General features: G+C 34.5%; 1 protein-coding gene across 3 annotated transcripts in view; it reads left to right on the top strand.

Annotated features, from left to right (window-relative positions):
• Positions 1 to 23,972, top strand: part of LOC150104102 (sodium- and chloride-dependent glycine transporter 1-like) — a 233,702-nt gene that overhangs the window by 12,932 nt on the left and 196,798 nt on the right. For all 3 annotated transcript variants that reach the window (XM_090396766.1, XM_090396764.1, XM_090396765.1), the window contains exon 3: positions 9,288 to 9,422. In XM_090396766.1, coding sequence (XP_090252892.1) covers positions 9,314 to 9,422 — 109 coding nt within the window. In that variant the 5' untranslated portion in view covers positions 9,288 to 9,313. The remainder of the gene's footprint in view (positions 1 to 9,287; positions 9,423 to 23,972) is intronic.

The following is a 23,972-nucleotide window of genomic DNA, read 5'->3' as shown; positions in this document are numbered from 1 at the left end:
GCCAACAAACGAGGTCAGTTGGATAGTTGAAGGTTGGTTAACTGAAAGTACAATTTACATAGTATTGTACCAGGAGTTACTCAACATGCCAACCATTCAAAGAGATTGGTTAATTGTAGGTTTTGCTATTTGAAGATAACTGAGAGATTGCTAATTCTCTCTACTAGTGAGAATCAAGTTAGCAAATGTTTTGATTAGACATATAACTGTTGGCAAAGTGAATGCCATACTCGCTTCACTTTCTGCAAACATATTGTGGGTTCAAATCCCACTGTTGGGATGGATGTTTTTGAATGACTTTTAGGTGATACAGTTTTCTTTTTCTGGTATGAGACCAGTACTGTTGTTTTATTGGAGGCCTGGGAAAAAAAAAAAGCCAGGTTTTAGACGATCTAGCCTTAGTCTGCTCACTATTTAAATATGATAGGTTTGTAACTTTTTTTTATATGCAAATTCACATACAAAAAATTGTATTCTAAGTAGAAGATACGTGTGTGTGTGTGTGTGTGTGTGTGTGTGTGTGTGTGTGTGTGTGTGTGTGTGTGTGTGTGTGTGTGTGTGTTTGTTCCTTTTAATAGTAACCCTACTAGGTGGTAATTTATTTCCTACATGCTTCATTGAATACAATGTATATATTACATATAGCTTCCCGGTACTGATTAACATTTATATATATTTTTTGTATCAATATTCATTTTTACATTTATATTTTCACATCTATGTGTACGTCCATGCGGTTAGCCTAGTGGCTGTGCGCTTTACAACCATATGCCTGGGGAAGGAGTGTCCTAGGTTTGATTCCCGTCACCGACGTGAGGAACTTAAGAATCTTCTTCAGCCATAGCCAAGTTAGCTGGTCTTGGGCATGGACAGCAGGGTTTTTTCCCCCAGTTTATCTGGGATTTTTCATCCTGCAAGCAGGAAAACTGGCCCCGTGAACACACGGATCTACAACCATAAATACTTAACCCCTCATGAGGGGGCTCAACTTGCCCCAATAGGGACAGGGGAGAAAAAGGGAGGAAACTCCATACAAATAAAAATAAAATCTATATGTACATATTCCGAAATTTACATCCATATTTATATTTTTATATATACATATATTTACACTATACAATTCTCACAGTGTCATCAATTAATGTTACATTACAATGATTGGAAGTTGATTTTATTAGCAAAATTAAATAATTATGAGTAATACTTTTGGATAAATCTCTGTTTTGACACTGGCCACTCGTCTCCAGAAATGATGACATGTTGTGTTAGGGATATCTGGGTGGAATCCAGTTGCTGACAGTCATAAAGTAAGTGATCAACAGTCTGTTAAAGGTCCAGACAACAAATGCATGATAATGCATGATGGCAATTCCAGGATATGGAATCTGTGTAGGCAGTGTCTTAATTTTCCATGTCCTGTTAATATCATGTTTAAAACTGGAGAGATGGCATGTTTTTATAGCAGATTTTGAGTACTTTTGGTAACTTATTTCTAACCATTCATTTATGGCTGCTTCTTTAGCCAGTTGATCCACTCTCTCTCTCGTTTCCTGTCACCCCCAGTATGTGCCTTCACTCAGCAAAGCTGGATTTCCTATTCCTATGGAATGAGATTCCAGACTAGATTTTTTGTCTGTTCTATTAATGCTATATGGTTGTTCTGGGTTTTTTATGCCATCTATAGTGCTTTTACTGTCACTGTAAATTGTTGCCGTCTTTTGATGAAAGGCATTGCGTTCTAATATATTAGGACTAATATACGGTGTGATATACTAGGACTGGCAGAGATGTGATGGACATTATCAGGAGAGAGAGAAATGGATACAAAGTCATATGGTCAGGACATGACATGAAGCAGGAGTTGACTTCCTTCTTAACAAAAGAGCTAGAGAGGCATTGTTAGGCTACAAACCAGTCCAATGAACGAATCATAACAAGATTTCAAGCAAAACCATTTAACATATCAATAGTCCAGATATATGCAGCCACATATGACAGCACAGATGAGGACATTGATTTATTTTACAAAGATCTGATAGAGACAATAGAAACAATACCAAAGCAAGATGTACTAATTATTGAAGGAGATTGGAATAGATAATGATGGTTGGGAAAGAGTCATGGGAAAATATGGTTTCAGAGAAAGAAATGAACGAAGTGAAAAAATGTTAGAATTTGCTGTGGATCACGAGATGATGATCTGTAACACAAGATTCCAGCAAAAGGAGTGTAGAAAATGGACATGGTGATGGGAAAATCAAGAACATGATTGATATGATCACGATTGAAAGAAAATGGATAACATCAGTACAGCAGTGTCGAGCTTTTGAAGGAGCAGATATAGACTCGGACCATAGTTTAGTGATCACAAATATCAAGTTGAAATTAAAAAAAATATAAACCCCATCATCAGAAATGAAGAGATACAGCAAGAATAAGTGAAGCAGAAATAGGAAGAAGGTACATAAGTGTTTAGAAGAGAAACTTAAAAGTGTGGACAAAGAAAAAAATTCGAATCTAAGAGTGAAAAGAGCAATGAAGGTGATAGAAGGTGCAGTTGAAGAAACACTGAAGTTAGTACAGGAGAAAAGAATGTTGAAGATAAGAAGGGATACATCAGAACAAATAGAGGAGCAATATGGAAAAAAGTGTAATGAGGTGAAAAAAGCAGTCAGAATGGATAAGATGAAATGGTTAGAAGCCCAATGCAATAATATAGAATAGTACTATGGAGAGCATAAAACAAGGGAGGTATACAAAATGATTAGAACCATTAATAGAAAGTGGCAACCAAAGCATACCACAATTAAAGATGAAAAAGGCAAAGTATTGATGAATAAAGATAAAATTGTACAGCTGTGGACAAGATACTGTAGTGAGTTATATGGAAAAAAAAACTAGATAGCAGCGTTGGGAAACTGACCGAAGAATTGAAGCAGATATCACCACCAGGTAATGAGTATGAGATGGACATTAAGTATGGTTACAGAAATGCATAGACTATGTAATATCGTATGGAAAGAAGGGAAAATTCCAGAGGAGTGAGTGAAATCGATATTAGTGACATTATACAAGAAAGGAAATAAGCTAAAATTTTTTACATTAACAATTGCCTTGACAAGTCACCTTGGTAAAGTGATGATGATATTGACAGAAAGAGTGAGAACACAATTGGAAGCATACTTTGCAGATGAACAAGCAGGATTTAGGAAAGATAGAACTACAATTCAACAGATTTTGACAATGCAGGTAATAGCAAAGAAAGCTAAAAAAAACCATATATACTTGCATATGTTTATCTAAATATATATATAAATTCGGATTTTTCAGAAAGCATTTGACAATATTGAACAGAAAGTGACATTAGCAGTGCTAGAATCCTATGGAATTGAATTGATAATTCTCGTAGACAAGCTTATACGTTGGTTATGCATTACTAAATCACTTAAGGAATTGACAACGTAGATAAGAATATAAATTAAATTACACTTTAATAAATATTTCCGATGTTTCAGCAACGTCACATTACCATCTTCAAAAAAGGAACTTACAAAAAAGGCATGTGCACATAGGCACTACAACACAGTAACTGAGAATGAAGTGATGAAGCTATTGTTCTCCTAAAAGTCCTAATGGTGTCCCCTAGCAGGCTATGTAGGTGTTCTTGGCCGTTGGGCCGAAGGTGTGCTGATGTAAGCCTCCCAAATTTGGGGCAGTCTCATGCAACCAAATTTGTTGAGGTTTGGAGAGTTTCTTAGGGCTGAGGCTGATTCCATGAAGTCTTTCGAATTTGAACTTGCTACGGTGTATAACTGTAGTGCTCTTCCACCGTGTTCTGTGGCATGTATCCAGAGCATGGTCTGCAAGACCAGAGTGGCTGTACTTGTGAAACCGGATGTAGTCCTTGTGTTCAGAAATTCTGATATTCACTGTCCTGTCTGTTTGGCCAAAGTAAGACAGTTTATAGCTGCAAGGGACCTGGTATACACCAGGTAGGTCTAGGGAAAGTGGTTGGTCTTTAGTGGAGTGGATGAGGGATGCCAATTTTCTGTATGGTCTGTAACAGGAGGTCGTCATGTTTTTTTTTAAGATTTTGGTAATTTTTTCCAAGGTGCCTCGGATGTAGGGAATAGTGATGGATTTAGAGTAATCCTTGTTGTGAAAGTGGGGGAGGGGGTGTTGTGGTTTGTTGGTCTAAATCCATCACCATTCCTTACATCTGAGGCACCTCGGAAAAAATTACCAAAATCTTAAAAATACATGACTTGACCTCCTGTTACAGACCATACAGAAAATTGGCATCCCTTTTCCTCTCCAGTAAAGACCAACCCCTTTAGAACAAGCAGACATAGTAGATAGGGAGACCCAATATCACCAAGCATTTTCATCGCACATTTAGAAAGTGTAATGGACAAAATGAAGGAAGATGTAAAAGGCATGTCAGTGCATTGGATGAGAATTGCAAATCTGAGATTTGCAGATGACATTGTTATTATTGAAAAAGATGAAAGAGAGCTAAAAAAAAAACATTGAAACTGTTAAATGGAAAAGGGAAGCGATTTGGACTTATGAACTTGGAAAAAACAAAGACAATGGTATTTGGTGAGAAGAACATGAAACAAAAGATACAAGTGGATTGAATTGATATAGAAAATGTAGAACAATTCACATATTTGGGAAGTAAAATGACATATGATTTGGACTAAAAAAGAAATTAAGATCAGGATTGCAAAGGGAAGAACAAATCTGAAGGCCATATATAACATCTAGAAAAGTAAAGTGATCAGCCTGCAAACAAAACTAAGAGTACTGGAAACATGAATCTTTAGCAGTGTACTGAATGGATCTAAAACATGGGTAATAATTAAGGAATCAAGAAAAAAGAATTTTGGCATTTGAAAGAACTTGTTACAGGAAGATTCTAAGAGTAGGTTGGGTATAGAAAATCACAAATGAAAAGCTCTATTGGAAGATACAACCAAAAGAGAATCTAATGCAGAAGATTATAAAACGAAGCTGCAATTATTTGGACACATCTGTAGAAAGAGTGAGGACCGTAAGGTAAAGACATTTATGTTTTGGTATTATGGATGTGTAAACAGAAGAGGTAGACCATATACGGAGAATTGTTAGATGACATAAAGAACTGGTGTGGAATGGGTGTACAGAAACTGTGACACTGTGCACTGGACAAAGAAAGGTGGAAGAAGATAGTGAAGGAGGCATCAGACACCAACGGGCATTGAGCCCATGGTTTGTGATGATGATTGAGTTCTAATAATCAGAGATATGCAAGTGAATGAACTATAGCAAGTTGTTCTGCTTGGTTGTTGAAACAGAGGAGGATGTAGTCTAGAGCAGCATTCTTGTCTATAATATGCAATGAAAGCACAATCAATGTTTTCTTCAGTTTTACTTCCTTCAGACCAGGTTGGTGGTGTGTGCAATATACATGGGTGCCGCAGAAGAAAAGACACCTAAAAGATCTCAAAAAATATGAAAAAAATATGAGATAAGAGTTTAAATGAACAATGAATGGTAAGAATGGTAGATATAATTACGAATGTACGTCGTCTTCCGTTCAGGCCCTTTCAGATCTTCCCAGAAATGAACAAATGAATTCTGAAATTGTATCCTGGATTCTATCACTATCACCAGATTCTATCACTGTAATTTTTGATTAAAATTTAAGAAAATATACCTAAAATAGTTCATCTTTATTTTTTGATGTATCATAAATCAACTTATGATTAATTGTTGAGTTCCGTGTAAAAAAAAAATTTGTATAAGCAGGACTAATTCGTAGGTAACATTATACTGTAAAGCAGTTTTCATTTGTTTTTCCATTTCCTGTTCGTTTTATTCAGACTTTATTAAAAATAAACTTTTTTGGGAAGGCGCCAAACATTAATCGCACACACAAGAAAAATACTAGGCGCCAGCTCTGTGTGTGTGTGTGTGTGTGTGTGTGTGTGTGTGTGTGTGTGTGTGTGTGTGTGTGTGTGTGTGTGTGTGTGTATTTATATATATATATATATATATATTTTTTTTTTTTTAAAGAATTGAATGACTAGAACAGAGATTTAAGTAAAAAGGTTTTAATATAAAAACAAGACTAGTTTCGGCTTGTAACAGCCTTCATCAGGTGACATTATAAAAGAAAGAAAAAACACTGAAGCTTAAATAAACTATGAACATCATAGAGAGTCTCTATACGTAATTGACATTAAATCGTTGTGGTTGTATTTAAAGCTGTTCTTTCGTTTATTGTATCGTTGGGAAAGTACGTGCTAGTAGCATCTCATGAATGCCAGTACATGATTAAAGCCGAATGACTATCTGGGAGGTTGTAGCTCAAGTTATTTAGATGAACAGGATTGAAAATGATTTCCCTAGATTCTACGATTTTTCTCTCTAGTTCATCATTGCAATGGAAGATGTTAGTAGATTTTTCCCAGCAGACTTTGTGACTTTGGCTTTCATCATTAGGATATGACTTGATAATGCACTGACTCGCTGTCTCTTGTAAGTAATGTCCCTCATATATTCTTTACTGTAATATATATATATATATTTTTTTTTTTTTAAAGAATAAATATTTAATGACTTAAACCGAGATAAAATATGACATTTTAATGAAAATGATACAACTAGTTTCAGCCTTCTTCAGGTATCCACTAAAGGTAGAACACAGTAATAAAAATTTAAGTTACAAAAAACTGAGAATTACAGGCAAACAATGCAATACATAATTGACACAAAAACGTTGTATTTTCAAGTTGTTCTATCTAATGCGTTATTGTTTGTTGCATGCGAGCTTGCAAGTTCTCGTGAACGCCAGTATTGAACAACTGCAGCATGGCTATCAGGGACGTTGTTGTAACTCAAATTGTTGTTCAAATGTTCAGGATTAAGGAGGATTTCCCTGGACTCCACAATTTTCCTTTCAAACTCATCACTGCAGCGAAAAATGTTTTCGGATTTATCCCAGCAAACTGAGTGACTCGGTAGATCATCATGAGGATTGTTTGAGAAAAGAACATGACTGGATAGGGCAGATGCATGTGATCTTTTATAGGAGATGTCTCTCTTATGCTCCTCTATACAAAGTTCAACAGATTTGTTAGTCTGTCCAAAATAAGGAATATTACAATCGCACCATAAACACCTGGATATTTCAGGTTGTGATGAATAAGCCTCGGATGGCTTATAAGAGAACAGACTTTAGTGAGTGTAGTGAAAAACATCCTGATGTTGTATTTTTTAAGGACTTTAGCCAATTTATTGGAGACTGAACTAATGTAAGATATTGAGATGCTACCTTTAAAATCAGTAGTACTAGGAGGAACCTCCTAGCTGCCTAGGAGGATCCAGAAGAAATGTCTTAATCATTTTTTCAGAATATCCATTTTGTTTAAAGATAAGAGAAAGGTGATTAATTTCTTTTTTGAGCTCATCTGGCTCATTTAAAAGAGAGCGTGCTCTGTGTCCTATGGTAGAAATAGTTCCGAGCTTTTGTGGTGGAAAGCGATGAGATTGATGTGATTGGGTTTTCTGTATATAGAGATTTCAAATCTATCAGAGCACCATGTAAGAAATACAACCAGGAATGGAAGGCAGTTATTTTGTTCTAGTTCAGCAGCGAATTTTATATTAGAATGCTGGTTGTTAAGATGATGAAGAAAATCCATTGGAATACACACACACACACACACACACACACACACACACACACACACACACACACACACACACAGATATATATATATATATATATATATATATATATATATAGGAATTGTCACTTTCAGAGCTTTCCTTCTCCTTAATATATATTCTCTCTGTTTGGTGAGGCCACCTATTCTAGTGAAGCACACATTTGTTGCAATTTGGATAATGTTGGAATTTCTGTTGTTTTCCGGAAGTGACTTCATATATAAAAGAATTTTTGCATTTTCAAACAGATCAGTGTTAGACCAACAATAACACAAGCTGCCTCAAAAGATATTGCACTGCATTCTTTAATTATTCATATGACTATATGGCATTGAATGCTGTTTAATTTTTGTTAGTTTTTCTTCGATTTTGGTGCATATTTCTATATATATACATAGCTCCGGTATATATTGTTTTCAGCACTCGTTGACTTAATCCCCCGCTTTATCCTTGCCGTCTTGGTTAGAAGGTTTACTATTTGTAAGGTGTTCTTCAGCATCATATGAGATGTGCTTGTTGAAGATAAATATTTTATCTATTGTTACTCCTAGGTATTTTAGCTCACTGACTACCTCAAAAACTTCCCTTTTTTTTTTAGGAAGACCGTTACCAGTTGTTTTGATTTTTTTACATGAGGTGTGGAGCACTTTAGACTTGGTGCTATTGAAGGTAACTTTCTTCTTGTGTGTGAGAGAGAGAGAGAGACTTGTAGTGTCCTTTTGGGAGACAGGCTACTTTTAAAGATATTAAATACAGCATAGTAAGTTTCTTTGAATTTTATTTTAAAAAATAAAGTAAAAAGTTCAACTGTAGTTGACTCTTGCTGTAGTCTAATGTGCAGGCATTACAGAAATGCTTTACTATATTAGATAGTTTGCTATAGCGAATTTTCTTTTTAGAATAGCATTGTATCTATGAGGATTTCATTTGAGACTTTTTCATAGTTTGTCATGATGATGTTTGATATAGTAGACTGTATTAAGTATATACTATGAAATGTAAGTTACTCTAGTAGTTTCATTAAATTTCTTTTCATTGTGATGTTCTAAAATGATCAGTGTTAATTATTATATCTTCATGTTCCCACTAGCAGATTTCTCAGAAGCAAACTTCCGAAAATACTTGTTGAAACTGAATTTCTTTCTTTATTGTTTCTTAGCCAAATAAGAAACTCAAAAGAGTTTCATGCTGAATATAGAAATTATATAAAGTTCAGTGATTCCAAGCATAAGCAAATATGCTTGGAATCGCCAAACTTTATATAATTTCTATATTCAGCATGAAACTCTTTTGAGTTTCTTATTCGGCTAAGAAACAATATGGGATGTAATATCCCTTAACTTAAACAAGTTATATGTCGCCGAATTGAAGCCTTTGGCTCTTCATATATTTATGAATTTCTTTCTTTATATTGCAATTTTTATTCCTAAGCATTAGTAAATTAGTTGGTGATAAGAGTCCTTTTGTGTTTATTTGCTATATAAATAATAACAGTAATAGTAGGATTAATTTTAGTGGTGCTGATAATTGAGCGATTATTTTATTTATTTTTATGATATTTACTTTTCCAGGAGCATTTCTCATACCATATGTTATCATGCTAGCTGTGTGTGGTCTACCAATGTTTTTCTTAGAGCTTTCTTTGGGTCAATATCATGGAAAGGGTCCCAATATAGTTTTCTACAATTTATCGCCAATCTTTCATGGTAAGTTTATTTTTTTTCTTCTTTTAATCAGTATTTTCAGAGAGACTTAGTGTATCTGTAGATAGAAACTATCAAAAAATATGAGATTACAATTTCAGACTGTTTAGGAAACCCATCCACTTTTAAAATTACATTCTGCTATGAAGCACTAAATCTCATATAGCTGTTTGTCCTTCAATTTTTTTTTTTATTCCATTTTAGAAAATTTTATATTTTCTAAGATGTTTCATATTGTTAATCAAATCCTATTTGTATCAAGACTTGAGCATAACATTTGTAATAAAATGGGGATGCTTCAATTTCACATAATTCTCTTATATCTTTGAATAAGCAGGGATCTACCATTGCAGGCTGCAAGCAGTTATAAATAGTATTTTTCATTCTCAAAAATAATTTTGTCACTTTTTTTACAAAAGCTGAACATGTTTCAGCTAGTCTTGGTTGGCTGAATGGCTAACATTTGTGTTCTCTAACCAAAAAGCTGTGGATTTAAATTCCCACTGTGGGCATGGATGTTTTGTAAATGTCTTTAGGTGATAGTATTGTCCATTATGAAACTACACCTTGCCTATTGAAGGCTTGAAGTGGCTTGAAGTTTATGTTGGATCTCCAGAATTGAGTTTCTGGAGATCAAACCTTTTTGTAATTAATCAAGTTTTTCATCCAACAAAAGTACAGGAGCATGCAAGAAACTGGCAAGACCTATATCCAAAACCTGGATCATCAAAAAAAAAGATGAACAGCAGTTTATATCACTTGAAATGAAATTTATGAGAATTACAGGATATACATTACTTGACTGTATGAAAAACAGATATAATGAATAAACTAAGTATGATACCTATAATACAATATTATTATTCAGGCCTCTATGGAGTCAAAAGACTCATCGAGGGAGGTCCCTCCTAGGAAACACAAAGTCTATCATACCACTCCTTAAATGCATTGACCGTTCTCGCTCTCACCACTCCATCAGACAATGCATTCCATGGTTCAACCACCCTCCATGCAAAGAAACCACTCCTCACCCTCTTTCTCACAGTTTCCTTTCATAAATTCCAGGGATGGTCGGATGGTCCCTTGTCATGACTCCTTCCTGCTGTTCAACCAAGCAAAAGAACTCCCCAGTGTCAACCCTGTAACCACCTCTCAACAATATATCTAGCAATATAAAAAAGAAATGGTTACATCATGTAAGCAGAATAGACAGGACTAGGATACTTTGACAGATTCTTCAATCCATCCCAAGAGGAAGGAGAGACTACCAAGACCAGCCAGAAGGTGGTAATTGACTGTAACAAGCCACTGGGCCTGCTACTACTGGACAGGATGGAACTGCAGTTAACCATTCATTAACCTTCCAAATGGCCAGGACGTCTATAGACGTCCAGCTAAATCTGGATATGATTCAGCCCACCTGCTTAAAGAACCAGGATAAGAAGTGCAATTTGACCATCCTGTCCATTAGAAGGTGTGATAAACCCTCACGCTGAAGAGAACGATTAATCAGATTATCTCATGTTCATAGATACCTCTCAGTTGCCTATAACAAGAAAAGCACATCCTTGTTCTATGCTGATCAACTGGATTTTAGTTATATAGGATAGACTAAAAATAGAGAAATTATTTATTTATATTTTTGTTTTCTCTTTTTATTGTACAATACAATTTTAATTTCTGGACAAAATAAAGGTCTTGCATTATTTCTTCACTGAAATATTGCCTTACCTTGGAGAACCAATTTCATTTTTAATTTTTTTGTGCTAATTTTTTTCTAATCCCTTTCTAGACAAAACATTATTCTTTGTTCTCAAAGAAATTAATTCATGATGATGAGTATTTGAAATATTCTTTTAAAAAAAGAAAAGAAAACCGGCTGCTGACGTTCCAGATTATATTATTTTTATTTTTGTACAAAACCATCGAAATCGAATAATACTTCACAGATTTCCTTTAGGACATCTGTGAAGTATTATTCTATAAAGCAAAGTTGCTCCAGCAACTTTGCTTTATAGAGAATAATGTGAAATTCTTTAATCATATCACTAAATTTTTTCTTTATATTATATAGTAATCTACTGTTCTTTGTACTTTCACTTTCTTGGTTTCCCTGTATAATTGGTCATTACAAAATGAAATTAACAGTTAAAGATATTTACTGCATAATTCAGATATTTTATTCTCCAATTTTTAAAGTAAGCTATACATTTGCTTATTTTTCTATCAAATGTGAAATTTCATTTCCTTTCACAATACAAATGAACTTTATTTCGACTTTGATAGCATCCTCCTCCTAATCTCCTCCTAATCTGTGTCAAAAATAATTTTTTTGACACAGAAACTAAGTTTTGATTATTATAAATTTGCAAATTATAAATAAGAAAATATACATATTATTTCCCTATTATTATAAATCAGGAAGTTATGTGACGTTGGGTAATAGGGGAAATTAATATTTAAAAAGGCTATTCCCCTGACATGGAGAACATAATCCTACTTATAAGCTGACAGAAAAAGATAATCGGATTGAATCTATGGGAAACGACCCTGGAATGGAAAAGGGAAAACGAAAATGGAAACGACAAAATATAATACACATAGCAAACTGGAATGTAAGAGGAATAGCATATAAAGAAATAGAATTAGACCAGTTATTAAATGAAAGAAATTTTAAAATAGCAGTAATCACTGAAACAAAAAAGAAATTAAAAGGAACTATGAGAACTGAAAATTTTAATGTGATATACAGTGGAGTCGACAGAGACCAAAGAGCACAAGCAGGAGTCATGATTTGGATTCATAACTCCCTTTTAAAACAGTTAAAATATTATAAATTATGGAATGAAAGAATAATAGAAGCTAGAATAAAAATAGATAGAGGCTATTTAACAATAATTGGTTTATATGCCCCAGAAGAAGGAAGAGAACAGGATAATATTCATTTTTATAATCAGATACAAAACATATATAATAAAATAAATAAAAATGACTACATAATTTTAGCAGGAGACTTAAATCCAAGAATTGGAAACACGAAAATTAATAATAATATAGGAATACATGGAGAACATACTTCAACAGGAATGGTAAAAAATTGATTGACTTTGTAGTTTATAATAACCTAAAAATAATGAATTCCTTCTATAAACATAAAGACATACATAAATATATTTGGGCAGCAAGAGGATGGAAATCAATATTAGATTACTTCATATTAAATGAAAAGACATCAAAATTTTCACTAGATGTTAGAGTTCACAGAGGATATGAAATAAGCAGTGACCACTTCCTTGTTAAAATAAAATTAAGATTACTATCTAAATGGCTACAAGTAACAAGAACAGAAAGAAAAATTGAAACATTTGTTTATAAAACTAGACTGTTGAATGACACAAATGTACAATGGCTATATGAACAAAGAATTAACCAATATCTAGATAAAATAAAACAAAATGAAGAAATAGAAATAGAATGGCTTAATAAAAAATGATACTAAATGCAGCAGCAAATGAAAGCTTAGGAAAGACCAAAAAATTCAATAAAAGAAAAAACTGAAGATCTGGGATGATACAATCAAAGAAATAATTAAAAAGAAAAAAGAAGCCTATCACAAATGGTTAAGCAGTAAAAGATTAGAAGATGAAATAGAATATAAAAAAATAAGAGCCATAGCTAAAAGAGAAGTCAGAAAAAGACAGAGAATCATGGAATAAATTTGTTTCTAATTTAGAACATGATTTATATAAAATAAGACCTAATGTATATAAGCTTTTGAAACACCTAAATGCAGATACCAGAGAAAACATAAAATTAAACACTGAATTGAAATTAGAAGAATTTCTAAATTACTATACAGAACTGTGGACAGACAAATATTTTAAAAAAGACAACTGGCAAACAATTAATGAAAAGGAAATAACTGAAGAAGAATTAGAAATCAGCCTGAAAGAAACAAACGGAAAATCACCTGGAGAAGATAAGCTAGGTTCAGAACTATATAAATACGCAGGAACAAGATTCAAAGGAAGACTTATTATTTTTAAATAAAATTTACTCAACTGGTATCTCCCCCCCCCCCCCCCCCCGAATAGAATGGAAAAAAGCAATTGTGATTCCTATCTTTAAGAAAAGTAATAGAGATGACCCTAAAAACTATAGAGGTATCAGTATACTAAATTCCTGTTACAAAATATATAGCAGAATCTTAAATAACAAACTAATGAAATAATACGAAAACTTTATTCTAGAGGTACAGAATGGATTTAGAAAAGGACGATCATGTATAGACCCAGCCTTTTGCCTAAAATTAATAATAGAGAAAAGAAGAGAATATAATTTAGAAACACATATTGCATTTATTGACTTTGAAAAAGCATTTATTAAAAAGCATATTGCATTTATCGACTTTGGAACATATCTGAAAACAAACCCCAACTCAACATCACCAGAGTTAAAGATCGGTACTATCAACATAAGAAGCCTGAATGGCAAAGAAATGGAGCTTGCTGAGGAATTAGATAAGTACCAGATCGAATTAATAGGGGTGACTGAAACAAAAAAGACAAAAACTGGTGAGATCTTTCTGAGCAACAAATACAAAATGTTATATTCAGGAAATGACAAACAAGGAAAAGAAAGAGTAGCCATAGTATTCAACACAAAATATGAGGCTAATCTTCTTGAATGGCAGTCAGTCTCAAGTAGAGTAATGTGGGCAAATACGAGAATGGGGAACTGGACAAAGACTTATTTGTGCCTATGGTCCCACAGAAGGTTCTACTAAGGTAGAAGTGGAGGAATTTTTTGATACTTTAGAGAAAGCAACTGACACAATGAAAAAGGAAAAGTTGGTCCTTGTTGGTGATCTGAATAGCAGAGTAGGAAATGATTGTGAGACATACAAAAATATTTTGGGAAAATTTGGAGAAAAGAGCAAAGCTAATAATAATGGCAAATACCTGTTGGATTTCTGCTCAGGACATGGACTGGTTATTACTAACACCATGTTCCAACATAAAAATGTGCACAAATTCACATGGAGAGAAGAGGCAAGGAATAAGAAAAGTCTCATTCACTATGTTATTGTTGATAGTGATGTTTTCTCCTTGGTGCAGGACACCAGAGTGTACAGAGGATTTGAAATTGGAAGTGATCACTATTTAGTCTTGAGCAGGATAAAATTGAATTTCATATTGAAAAGAATAACATGTAAGAAAGTTTTAAAGCCGAATAAAAGTTGAGCAGCTCTCAGATGTGAACTGTAGACTGAAATACAGAAAGATTATTGAAAAGAAAATGAAAGAGTTTGAGAACAGGAAACAAACCTTGGAGATTCAGTGACAAACTCTGAAAAAAACATTGATTGATTCTGCCAGAGAGGCATGTGGTGAGGTTGTCTGCAAGGATAAAAAAATCAGAACTCCCTGGTGGACACAGGAGGTTAAAGAGGCAGTGAAGGAAAAGAAGAAAGAAGAATATCAAAAGTTCCTGTCAAATAAGTCAGCTTGTGCTCTTAGAGAATACAGAGACAAATGCAAGAATGCTAAACAGTGTGTAAAACTAGCTAAACAAAAGTCATGGGAGGACTTTGGCAAGAATATAGAAAATAAATACCAAGAAGGTGGCAAAATATTCTGCAGGTTGTTGAAGAAGCTTAGGAATGCAGGAAAGAGTGCTGTAAAAGGAGTTAGAAATGATAAAGGTGACATGAAAATGGGAGAAAAAGATATCCTTGAAGTATGGAGTAATTACTTTGAAAAACTGCTAAATGAAACAAGCAGTGATAACAGCACAGTGGTAAAAAAAACACTGACCAGGCATGCAGTCAGGAATACATATCCATACTTGAGTAGAAAAAGCCATCAAAGGCTTGAAATGTGGAAAGGCAGCAGGAGTAGATGATATTCGACCAGAAATGCTGAAGTTTGGTGGTATAAGAGTCTTACAGTGGCTGCACTGCATAGTTCAGAAAGCCTGGACAGAGGGATGAATTCCCGATGAATGGAGTAGAGCTCTCATAGTACCCATATATAAAAAGGGAAATAAAACCAAATGTGAGAATTACAGAGGTATTTCCTTATTGAGTGTTCCTGGCAAGATCTATGCAAGTATACTTGAGAAACGGTTGAGAAGAATTGTGGAAGAAAAGCTTGGTGAAGAACAAGCTGGATTCAGGCCAAATAGAGGCTGTCAGGATCAGATCTTCACTTTACGACAAATAGTTGAGAAAGCATGGGAATATAACAGAGATCTGTATTTAAGTTTTGTCGATTTGGAAAAGGCATATGACAAGGTACCAAGAGAGAAGCTATTCAATATGCTGCAGTTATATGGTGTCAATGGGGCATTATATCAAGCAATACTTAGTCTTTATTTGAGTTGTAAGTCAGCAGTTAGAATTGAACGAAATACAGGAAGATGGTTTAATGTTAAATCTGGTGTGAGACAAGGATGTACATTATCCCCTCTGTTATTCAATATCTATATGGATCACATTATGAAGGAAAGTGGTATTAAAAATGATATCAAAATTGGAGATGTTAATGTCAGCTCTTTGCTTTATGCAGATGATGTTATACTTCTAAATAAATCCGCTAAAAATCTGCAAGATTCTCTGACTAAATCAAATAGCTGTTGTAATAGATATGGTATGAAGGTCAGCATTAAAAAGACAAAGACAATGAAAATAGGCAGAATCATTGAAAATGTCAACTGTGTTGTGAATGGAGAACCTGTGGAACAAGTGAAACATTTCAGTTACTTAGGCATGATTTTTACTGAAGATGGTAAATTAAATATAGAAATAGACAACAGAATCAGCAAAGCTGGTGTGGTAGGAAGTCAATTGAATAAATTCATATGGAATAAGAGAGAAATTAGTAGGAACACTAAATTAGCTGTATACAAGACAGTGTTCAAACCAGTTTTAACTTATGGATATGAGAGCTGGGTGAGAAGTAAAAAACTTGACCAAAGGCTAGAGACCACAGATATGAGAGTCCTTAGAAAGATTATAGGCATGAACATATGGCATCGATGGCAATATCATATTAAAAACGAGGATGTTAGGAAGGAACTTAACATTGTGAGCATCCAGGAATGCGTTAGCAGAGCTAATCTCCGGTGGTATGGTCACCTAAACAGAATGGGCGAAGAAAGATTAGCAAAACAAGTGTTCTCTGCCAGGTTGGCAGGAAAACGACCCAGAGGAAGACCAAGATATAGGTGGATTGATACGGTACAATGTGCCTTAGACGATAGAAATATAAGATCTGATAATGTTGGAGTCTTGACAAGTAACAGACGGATTTGGAGAAAAATTGTAGAAAAGAAGTTAGTAATGATGTAATTTTTTTCATGTAGTACTATCATATCCTGTACACCCATTGAGGGTACATGGCAGGAATTTGATGATGATGACTTTGAAAAAGCATTTGACAAAATTAAAAGAAACATATTATTTAACATTTTAAAAGAAAGACAAATACCAAATAATATCCTAAAAACTATCACAAGTATATATGAAAATAATCAAATACAAATAAGATTAAATCACGAGCTATCATATACAAGAGAGATAAACCAAGGGGTCCGACAGGGATGTCCCCTCTCAGCAACTCTTTTTAACATCTACTTAAATGAAATAATAATAAAATGGAGTAAAAATTTACACCAAGGAATTAAACTTTCATCTACAGTTAACTTAAACACTCTCCTCTTTGCAGACGACCAAATAATAATTACAAATTCTGAAGATAACTTACAGAAAGCTATTTTAAATCTAAATGAGATATCCAAAGAGTATTGTATGATAATATCAACGGAAAAATTAAAAACTATGGCCTTTAAAGGACAAGATCCAGCAAGAACTAAAATAGTAATAGATAACAACAAGATCTTAGAACAGGTGAATTCATTTAACTGCCTAGGATGTATGATCACATATGAAAAAGATATAAATGTAAAAATTGCAAAATATTTAAAAATAACAGGTGTAATTAACTCTATATTTAAACCAAACCTAGTTCAAAAACAAACCAGGCTAAAAGTATACAATACATTAGCCTTACCGGTCTTAATGTATGGAAGCGTAATCTGGACAAGGAAACAAAAAGACAAACAAAGATTAACAACAGCAGAAATGAAGTTTATGAGAAAAATTGCAAAGTATACCCTATTTGTTCACAAAAGAAACAAAGATATTATGAAAGAATTAAACCAAGAACCAGTAATAGAAAAAATTAAAAAAATATAAACATAAATGGATGGAACACGTTCAAAGAATGAAAACAGAAAGATTACCAAAACAAGCCTTAAAGTACAAGCCATTAGGAAAAAGAAAACCAGGACATCGTCTTAAACGATTCACCGATGACTTCTAAGGCCGGAACAGGCCATGCTAGGCCTAAATCCTTGATACGTATGATGATGAATATTTAAAAACACTGTCATCCTACAAATGCAATATCAGAATATGCTTCGAATGTCTGCTAATCAATCAGAAAGATGGAAAAACAGAACAAGGAATTTCTGCCTGTAAAATATTCAGTTATTGCAAGAGGTACTTTAGGGTGCTGCCTTCTGGGGATGTTCTTTTGATCTGGTTCCCAGTGGTGTTGGGGGTGGGGGGTTGGTAATCTCCGTTAGTCTACAACTTCTTACTGTGCAGAAAGGAATATTAGAAAGTATACCCAATATACAATTCATTTGTGAGATAGCAAGCAAGAACAGCAATAGCAGCAATTTTTATCAAGATAATTATCAAATAATTTAGAATTTTTCAATAATAAAAGTGAAACTGATTACTATAAATAAAGAAATCATTTTTGGCATAAATACTTCATCAGCCTGTAAAACAAATGTCAGTTTTACTGTGTTAGGATATCTGAACAACAGAAAACGAAACAAGACATTCTTGCTTGAGGCAATTTAGTGCAACTGCTAAGAAACTTTCTGTCTTGTGTTTCTCAAAAGAGTAATCTAAGACTTTTAGATTTTCCTCTAGGTAAGAGGATTACTGTCCAGTATTTCTAAGACGTATTTCAGAAATAGCAATCAGCAGAAATAGAAGTAATAATATTTAGATTTTTTTTTAAAAAAAAGAAACAGAAATAACACAATTGAAATTTCTTTGTGTGGGTTTTAGATGTTGAAAATACAGCATAGTATTTCTAAATCTTAGAATAATTTCAGCAGACTGCTGATTTCAGACTCAAAGAAAAAGTACAGAATTAGAAGCTTTGATATACAACAATATTATTGCTTTATTTCTTTTGTCAAAACGGTAAACTGAAATAAGAAATCTTGAATACCATCTGAAAGCTATAGAAATTTAAAAGTAGTTATGCAACTCAGTTCCAGGACAGGAGAGGGGGGGGGGTTGCAGTAAAAAATCCTAAAAATGAGCATAAATTTTTAATCATTCCACATCCTTCCTATTATATTTTCAACATATCTACAGTGGCTAAGCACTGGATATTATAGTAATGTGCATCCTACAAAAAAAAAACACCTCTGTTGCAATTTTCAGCAAAAGAAGGATGCGAAGAGACTCTGATAAAATACCATTAGGTATAAATTTTTGATACTAAAAAAGATACAATATCGGAAACCGAGTAATGCAGTTTATAATCATTTGTTGTTCATAAAAAAAGAAAAAAAAAAAAAAAGAAAAAAAAAACAATCATTCCTGAAATTGAAATGTGACAATCCATATAAAGGTATTTTGCAAAGAAAGAAAGCAAAATGTCATATTTATTTCACTAAATGTTATTTAAAAATATAAATATTTGACAAAATATTTTAAACATAAACAAATATTTGGAAATTCGCGAAAAAGAATCTATACTGTCAGTAAAGTGGAAGAAATTAACTATTACTAAAGTATATTCATTGCAAAGGCTGATCTATGGTCATTTCAGGATTGATTATTTATTTTGGCAGTGTGAAACTTCCATTTTTGGAAAGAAACACAAGAAATAAATTGTTCAGCAAAAAAAAAAAAAAACGATCAAATATCCTACTACAGTGAAGAAAATTCGAAGTAACAGAGAGTACATGTAAAGACAAGTGACACAAAAGTCGCTCGACCACAGTTAATCCGCTAATGGCTCTCAAAGCGCCATTAAGGGATTAACAGCGGAGGAGAATCTTTTCACTAAACAAGATTTAGAGAAAAGATTTCACTAAATCTTGATAAAAGATTTAGTGAAATCTTTTATCAAGTATTTAATACTTGATAAAAGATTCTATCTTTTATCAAGTATTAAATACTTGATAAAAGATAGAATGCCGATGAAGTTTTTGATCCATGAAAAAGTCTGCGCTAGTCTTGCTGTTTCATCTACCTTGGCCGGTAGGAGGGTTAAGGAGAAACTGGAGCAGTTTCTCTTCCATGCCGGCACTGTATAGTATGATGACACTGAAGAGATAAAATCTCCCAGTGTCTTCCATGGATCACCTCTTAATATACAGCAGAATACTTACTAGGTGGTGGTTTTGGATTCATAACATGAGACAATTGTCATTGATTTCCCAAAACCAGAAAAGATCCAAACTTACAATTACTGATCTATTGCTTTGACCAGCAGGCTGTAAGACTTCGGAGAAAATAGTCAATCTACTGGGTCTTCCACTGGGTCTTTTTTTCTGCATCAGACATTTGTTTTACTAACCTCTTTTTGTTTAAGTGACCATACTACCTTAGAAATTAGCTGTTCACACATTTTAAATGCTATCTAACTGGAATGCCATTTTCCTCTCTCTCTCTGATCATTCATTTCATGTCATGGTGTATTTGTTTTACTAACCTCTTTTTGTTTAAGTGACCATACTACCTTAGAGATTAGCTGTTACATTTTAAATGCTACCTAACTGGATTGCCATTTTCCTCTCTCTCTCTGATCATTCATTTCATGTCATGGTGAATGGCTTCCTCTTGTCAGAATTCTTTATCGACACTGGAGCACTCCAAATTGCCGAATTCTCAACCTTCCTGTATATCACTGGCTTTCTCTCTAATTTGAAATTCTATTCATTGTTTACTGATGACAGTACTATCCATTACTCTTCTTCATTTGAGAAACCTTCTGCTCACATAATTCAAGCTTCAAGATTTTCTGTGATCAGTATTTTAAATACTGATCTTCGCACCATTCTCAAGTAAGGTGATGATAATCTAGTGAATTTCAGTGATGTCAAAATACAGTCTGTCTTATTGTTGTTTATTATTTTAACGGTATAATAGAACACAGAAACTAAGTGAATAATTAATTTATTAACTTGATGCTGATATTTCGCTGGTGTTATAACCAGCATCTTCAGAGCACAAAAACACTGTTTGTCACAATACGCAAGACTAAAACAACATGGTGTACTTAAACAAAATTGTAGCAGCAACACAAAGACTAGAGTCCTGATTTTGGCACCCTCTATCTGAAAAAAAAAAAAACGCTATCATATATTACTAGAGTCCTAGCAAAGTGCTAGTTTTTCTTAATATGACTGTCTTCCAGATCTTCGGCAAGTTAATACAGCCATATTTGTTGAGATTTGGAGTGTGTTTTAGGGGCTTCTGTTGCCTCTAAGAACAATCTCTCTGATTTATACAGGTTTCTGTGCAGTACTTTTGTGTTTTTCCAGTTGATCCTGTGTGCAGGGGTATCCAGAGCATGGTCTGCTAGTCCCGACTTCCCATAATGATAATTCCGGACGTATCTTTTATATTCGCTGATGCGGATGTTCACGGTTCTTCCTGTTTGACCATAGTAGGCTTGATTGCATGAGCAGGGTACTTGGTAGACTCCTGGATGTGATAAAGGAGGAATGCTGTCCTTGGGTGAGCGGATGAGGGTGGCTAATTTGCTACATGGTCTGAATGTAGTGCATAGTTTATGTTTATTGAGAATTCTTTAGATCTTTTTGGATGTGCCTTTAATGTAAGGGATGGTGACTGTTTTGTTGTAGTTCTCTGTGGTGGGTGGTGGGAGGGGTTTCTTAGGAGTGTTTAGTATTTTGTTTATTTTATGTGGATTGTAGCCGTTGGCCAAAAAGGTGTGGCGTAAGTGAGTGAGTTCAGCAGTAAGAGCCTTGTCATTGGAACAGATTGCTCTCGCTCTATGGGTTAGCGTTTTTTAATATGCCATATTGTTGAGATCTCAACAAATAAATAACCTCAACAAATATGGCTGTATTAACTTGCCGAAGATCTGGGAGACAGTCATATTAAGAAAAAACTAGCACTTTGCTAGGACTCTATTAATATATGATAGCTTTTTTTTTTTTTTTCAGATAGAGGGCGCCAAAATCAGGCCTCTAGTCTTTGTGTTGCTGCTACAATTTTGTTTAAGTACACCATGTTGTTTTAGTCTCGCGTATTGTGACAAACAGTGTTTTTGTGCTCTGAAGATGCTGGTTATAACACCAGCGAAATATCAGCATCAAGTTAATAAATTAATTATTTACTTAGTTTCTGTGTTCTATTATACCGTTAAAATAATAAACAACATGTTCGATGAACACATAAGTCTGTCCACACGTTTAAGGATTCTTCACGGAGACGATATCGTACGCAAGACACGACAATATGGTAAGTGGAAGTTGAAATTGGCGCGGCAACTAAACAGGTTAGCCTTCTTAAAGAGGTGCCGAGACACCAAATTAATACCGAACTGTTTTAAAATCAAAAACAAGTTCCACTCGGCCAAAGCCCAACGCATCTATAAATGAGCGAGTGTAGCGCTTTTTCATGAATAGATTAACACCACGCACCTGGAATTAACAAAAGCAAATACAACCATCAGCGCATTATGAGAATCACTGCATAATATTCTAAATACGGAACTTTGGCAGATCTTAGAGAACATCACCGATGCAACGGCAAAAAAAGAATTCGACAGAGTCAAAAACCGGCACCAAAATAAGTTTGAAAATCTCCAATAAAGGAACACCATACAACGACCACAATTACAACAAGACCTCGTCGTCGTGAATCTATCGTCACTCACCTTAAGCAAAGAAGCCATGACTGCTTTAGGTCGAGGGCACAACTTTGCCATAACTACCAAGCAAGTTTCAAAAGCCGAAATAATGGCGTCCATCGAACGAGGAATATACGACCTACCTCCAACAATAGCTAACAACATACGTTTAGATGTGGCCAACATCCTAATCAAGTCCAAGCCTCCCAAAAATAATATCCCACATAAAGAATTCATTGCTATAAAAGAACTACACAACAACAGCCAGATTACCATAACAAAAGCAGACAAAGGAAATGCAACCGTGGTGATGGACACAACTGAATATGAAAACAAAATGCACACACTATTACAAGATCAGTCAACATACAAAATTATAAATCGCAATCGCACCAACACACAAAAGAATAAGGCACGAAAATTATTGAAAAAAGTCACTTCCTGGCCCAAAGACACAGTTAACAAACTCAAACCCTTCCATGTTAAAACACCGAGGATCTATGGAGCACCAAAAATTCACAAACCAGGCACTCACCCCTACGCCCAATTGTGGACAGTATAAATAGTCCCACATACAAACTGGCTAGACATTTAGCGAAGCTACTAGCCACTCTCACTAACAATTCTCCCTCCTTTGTCAAAAATTCAGCACACCTAAAAAGCATCTTGCAACACCTTACCCTAAAAAGCTCAGACTTAATAGTAAGCTTTGACATCACTTCACTATTCACAAATGTACCACTGATAGAAACCCTCAATCTACTGAAGTCACACTTCCCCCCTGATATATTTGAACTATTCAAATTTACAATACATGCAGGATATTTCACATGTAAAGGGAAAATATACAAACAAATTGATGGGACAGCCATGGGCTCCCCCCCTAGCCAACTTTTACATAGAACACCTGGAAAAACAAGCAATCAATACAGCCACTCTCAAACCAACACTTTGGCTATGCTATGTTGATGATGTACTTGCTATTTGGCCACATGGCCCTGAGACATTGAAAACATTCTTAGCACATTTAAATAGCCAACATCCAAAAATCCACTTTACTATGGAACTGGAAGCCAACAACTGTCTGCCCTTCCTGGATACACTCATCACACGTCTCCCAGATGGTTCCTTATCATTTTCAGTTTTTAGAAAACCCACTCATACAGGCAGATACTTACACAAACAATCACACCATCATCCTTCTCAACAATATGGCATATTAAAAATGCTAACCCATAGAGCGAGAGCAATCTGTTCCAATGACAAGGCTCTTACTGCTGAACTCACTCACTTACGCCACACCTTCTTGGCCAACGGCTACAATCCACATAAAATAAACAAAATACTAAACACTCCTAAGAAACCCCTCCCACCATCCACCACAGAGAACTACAACAAAACAGTCACCATCCCTTACATTAAAGGCACATCCAAAAAGATCTCAAGAATTCTCAATAAACATAAACTACGCACTGCATTCAGACCATGTAGCAAATTAGCCACCCTCATCCGCTCACCCAAGGACAGCATTCCTCCTTTATCACATCCAGGAGTCTACCAAGTACCCTGCTCA

The sequence above is a fragment of the Typopeltis vanoorti genome, chromosome 8 (assembly GCF_054136105.1).
Source record: "Typopeltis vanoorti isolate ZY-2024b chromosome 8, IOZ_Tvanoo_1.0, whole genome shotgun sequence".
Classification (NCBI taxonomy): Eukaryota; Metazoa; Arthropoda; class Arachnida; order Uropygi; family Thelyphonidae; genus Typopeltis; species Typopeltis vanoorti.
The sequence above is the reverse complement of the archived record's forward strand: the minus strand, read 5'-3'. Positions and strand labels throughout refer to the sequence as shown.